Raw genomic sequence first — 2500 nt, forward strand, 5'->3', positions numbered from 1 at the left:
TTGCGACAATATACTTATAGTTAAAGGGGAAAAAAGACTGATGTTGTTGATGATTTGGTTATCAAATCACCTTAATTTCAAAAAGGTCATTGCATTTCAAAATTGGTGTAAAATTTAAGTTGCCCACGCATTGCTTACCTTCAAATGTTTACATGAGTACATTTTTGCAAAGTCGAATTTCGGTGTTTCAAATTCTAAACATTGTATCGTTTGAGTGAATGTAAAGATAGGAATATTAATATAATTACATTAATTGAATATGTAATTTAGAAACCTTTAAAATTATAAACAACACAACTAATGCTTGGTTTGAGTCAAAAGATGCAAAGGAAGAATGAGTGTGAACTTACTATTCCATATATAGAATGCAGAGTTTTTAATGTTTGATTTTAAAACTTAACATTTGGGAAATCTGATGTGAAAGAATCAATCAAATGCTATAAATTTCTTACCGCTGTAAAAATAAGAGGAGTGATAATAGCTCCAATGCGACCCATGAATGTACACACACCCATACCCATATTTCTGGATGGAAGAAGATGAAAAGTATAAAAAGTTGTGATTTTGTAGCAACGTTCTTAATGTAATGAAGAGAAGAATCAATCAATCCATCAATCAATATGATCATTCATAAAGTGCATTTCCATGGATTCTCCATATTCACTGTACTTCAGATTATTTAATTTCTTTCCTCAATGGAAAATTTCCATATCATACAGCACAATGTTGTAGGTAAATTTCTTTTTTTTTTCAGTTGCTCCATTAACACGTATTTATTCATTTTTGAGTTACCGAGCTGGAATCTAATACTGCGTAGTTCATCTTTCTCGAGAAAGTCGGATATGGTTTTCCGAAAAGCATCTCTTTTCATGGTATCACAAAAAGGTCACTTCCACAACACGCTTTGTCACATCCAGGTAGAAAATGAGTTCACATTATCAAGCAATCTATTGGACACCTTAAAATTACAAGAGAACATTTGAAGTTTCAAAACACCCAGTGTTCTATGAGGCAATAAAACAAGCATTTTCCATTTTAAGTTTAAGTCATTAAATGAATGACCAAAGCTTGCAGTTTTCTATGAATGATGAAAATGAGACTTAGCAGGCTTTGAAAGTCACCTCCTCAAACGCGGCTGACATATTTATTCCTGTTATCTGTACTTTGCTTACTCCCGAAAAAAAAACCCCTTGCCAGCAACATTGGCAATCCACAGGGAGACAGCTTAAGTCCAGTCTTTTTCACAATTTACCTTAAACGTGTTCTTAGAGAAGTGCGACCAATGCGTAACACATCTAGTACCTTAGTGACATCACTTCCACCAGGAATTATTCATGGAGAAGATATTGACTTCATAGGAAGTTGACCTAAATAAGGTCCATGCTATATCGTAAACAACATAACAGAACATACCTCAATTACTAATCTCAATGATATTATACTATGATTGACAACTGAGAGTTTTTTTTTCTGTTTGAAGAGTGTAGAACAACTTTAACGTGTAGTCCTTTTGTGCTCTTTTGTTGGGAAAGATAATGGTGGCCCTAAAAAAAACAAAAAAACAAATAACAACACCAGCTGGTTTTTAAACACCCATAAACATGCAACGGGTTGACCATGGTCATAATCAAGTTATCATTTCCAATAGAAAAATAAAAAGCAAATTTCAGCCTTAATTGTTATGTTTTATGAAAAGTCAATAACGATTTTTATCGCACACAAAGATAAATATCGAGCAGACCCCCTCCCTTTTTGTGTTCACCGTAAAGACCACGGAGACTGAGAAAGTAGGAAAGGCAGATATATAAACATTGAAATAGAGAGAGAGAGAGAGAGAGAGAGAGAGAGAGAGAGAGAGAGAGAGAGATTAGGATAGACATATATATATATATATATATATATATATATATATATATATATATATATGAATATTGAGACAGAGGAAGAAAACGAAGAAGAAGAAGAGAGAGAAAGATTATTATTATTATCATTATTATTTTTATTGTTGGAGTTATTGTTATTAATATTATTATATTATTATTATTATTATTATTATTATTATTATTATTATTATTATTATTATTATTATTATTATTATTATTATTATTATTATATTATTATTGTTATTATTATTATTATTATTATTATTATTATTATTATTATTATTATTATTATTATCATCATCATCATTATTATTATTATTATTATTATTATTATTATTATTATTATTATTATTATTATTATTATTATTATCATTATTATTATTATTATTATTATTTATTATATTATTATTATTATTATTATTATTATTATATTATTATTAGTAGTAGTATAGTAGTAGTAGTAGTAGTAGTAGTAGTAGTAGTAGTAGTAGTAGTAGTAGTAGTAGTAGTAGTAGTAGTAGTAGTAGTAGTAGTAGTAGTAGTAGTAGTAGTAGTAGTAGTAGTAGTAGTAGTAGTAGTAGTATCTTTATTATCATAATGTAATTTCTGATATAACA

At 28.7% G+C, this 2500-nt stretch overlaps 1 protein-coding gene across 7 annotated transcripts in view; it reads right to left on the reverse strand.

Annotated features, from left to right (window-relative positions):
- Positions 1 to 2500, reverse strand: part of LOC144968778 (solute carrier family 22 member 1-like) — a 51241-nt gene that overhangs the window by 3668 nt on the left and 45073 nt on the right. For 6 of the 7 annotated variants that reach the window (XM_078907444.1, XM_078907443.1, XM_078907446.1 and 3 more), the window contains one exon: positions 453 to 525. In XM_078907444.1, the coding sequence (XP_078763570.1) occupies positions 453 to 525 (73 nt within the window). Of the gene's footprint in view, positions 1 to 451; positions 526 to 1413; positions 1545 to 2500 lie in introns of those variants that run through there. The other variant, XM_078907450.1, reaches the window with a different exon arrangement.

The sequence above is a fragment of the Berghia stephanieae genome, chromosome 3 (assembly GCF_034508935.2).
Source record: "Berghia stephanieae isolate SIO BIC M18660-M18661 chromosome 3, UCSD_Bste_1.3, whole genome shotgun sequence".
Taxonomy (NCBI): Eukaryota; Metazoa; Mollusca; class Gastropoda; order Nudibranchia; family Aeolidiidae; genus Berghia; species Berghia stephanieae.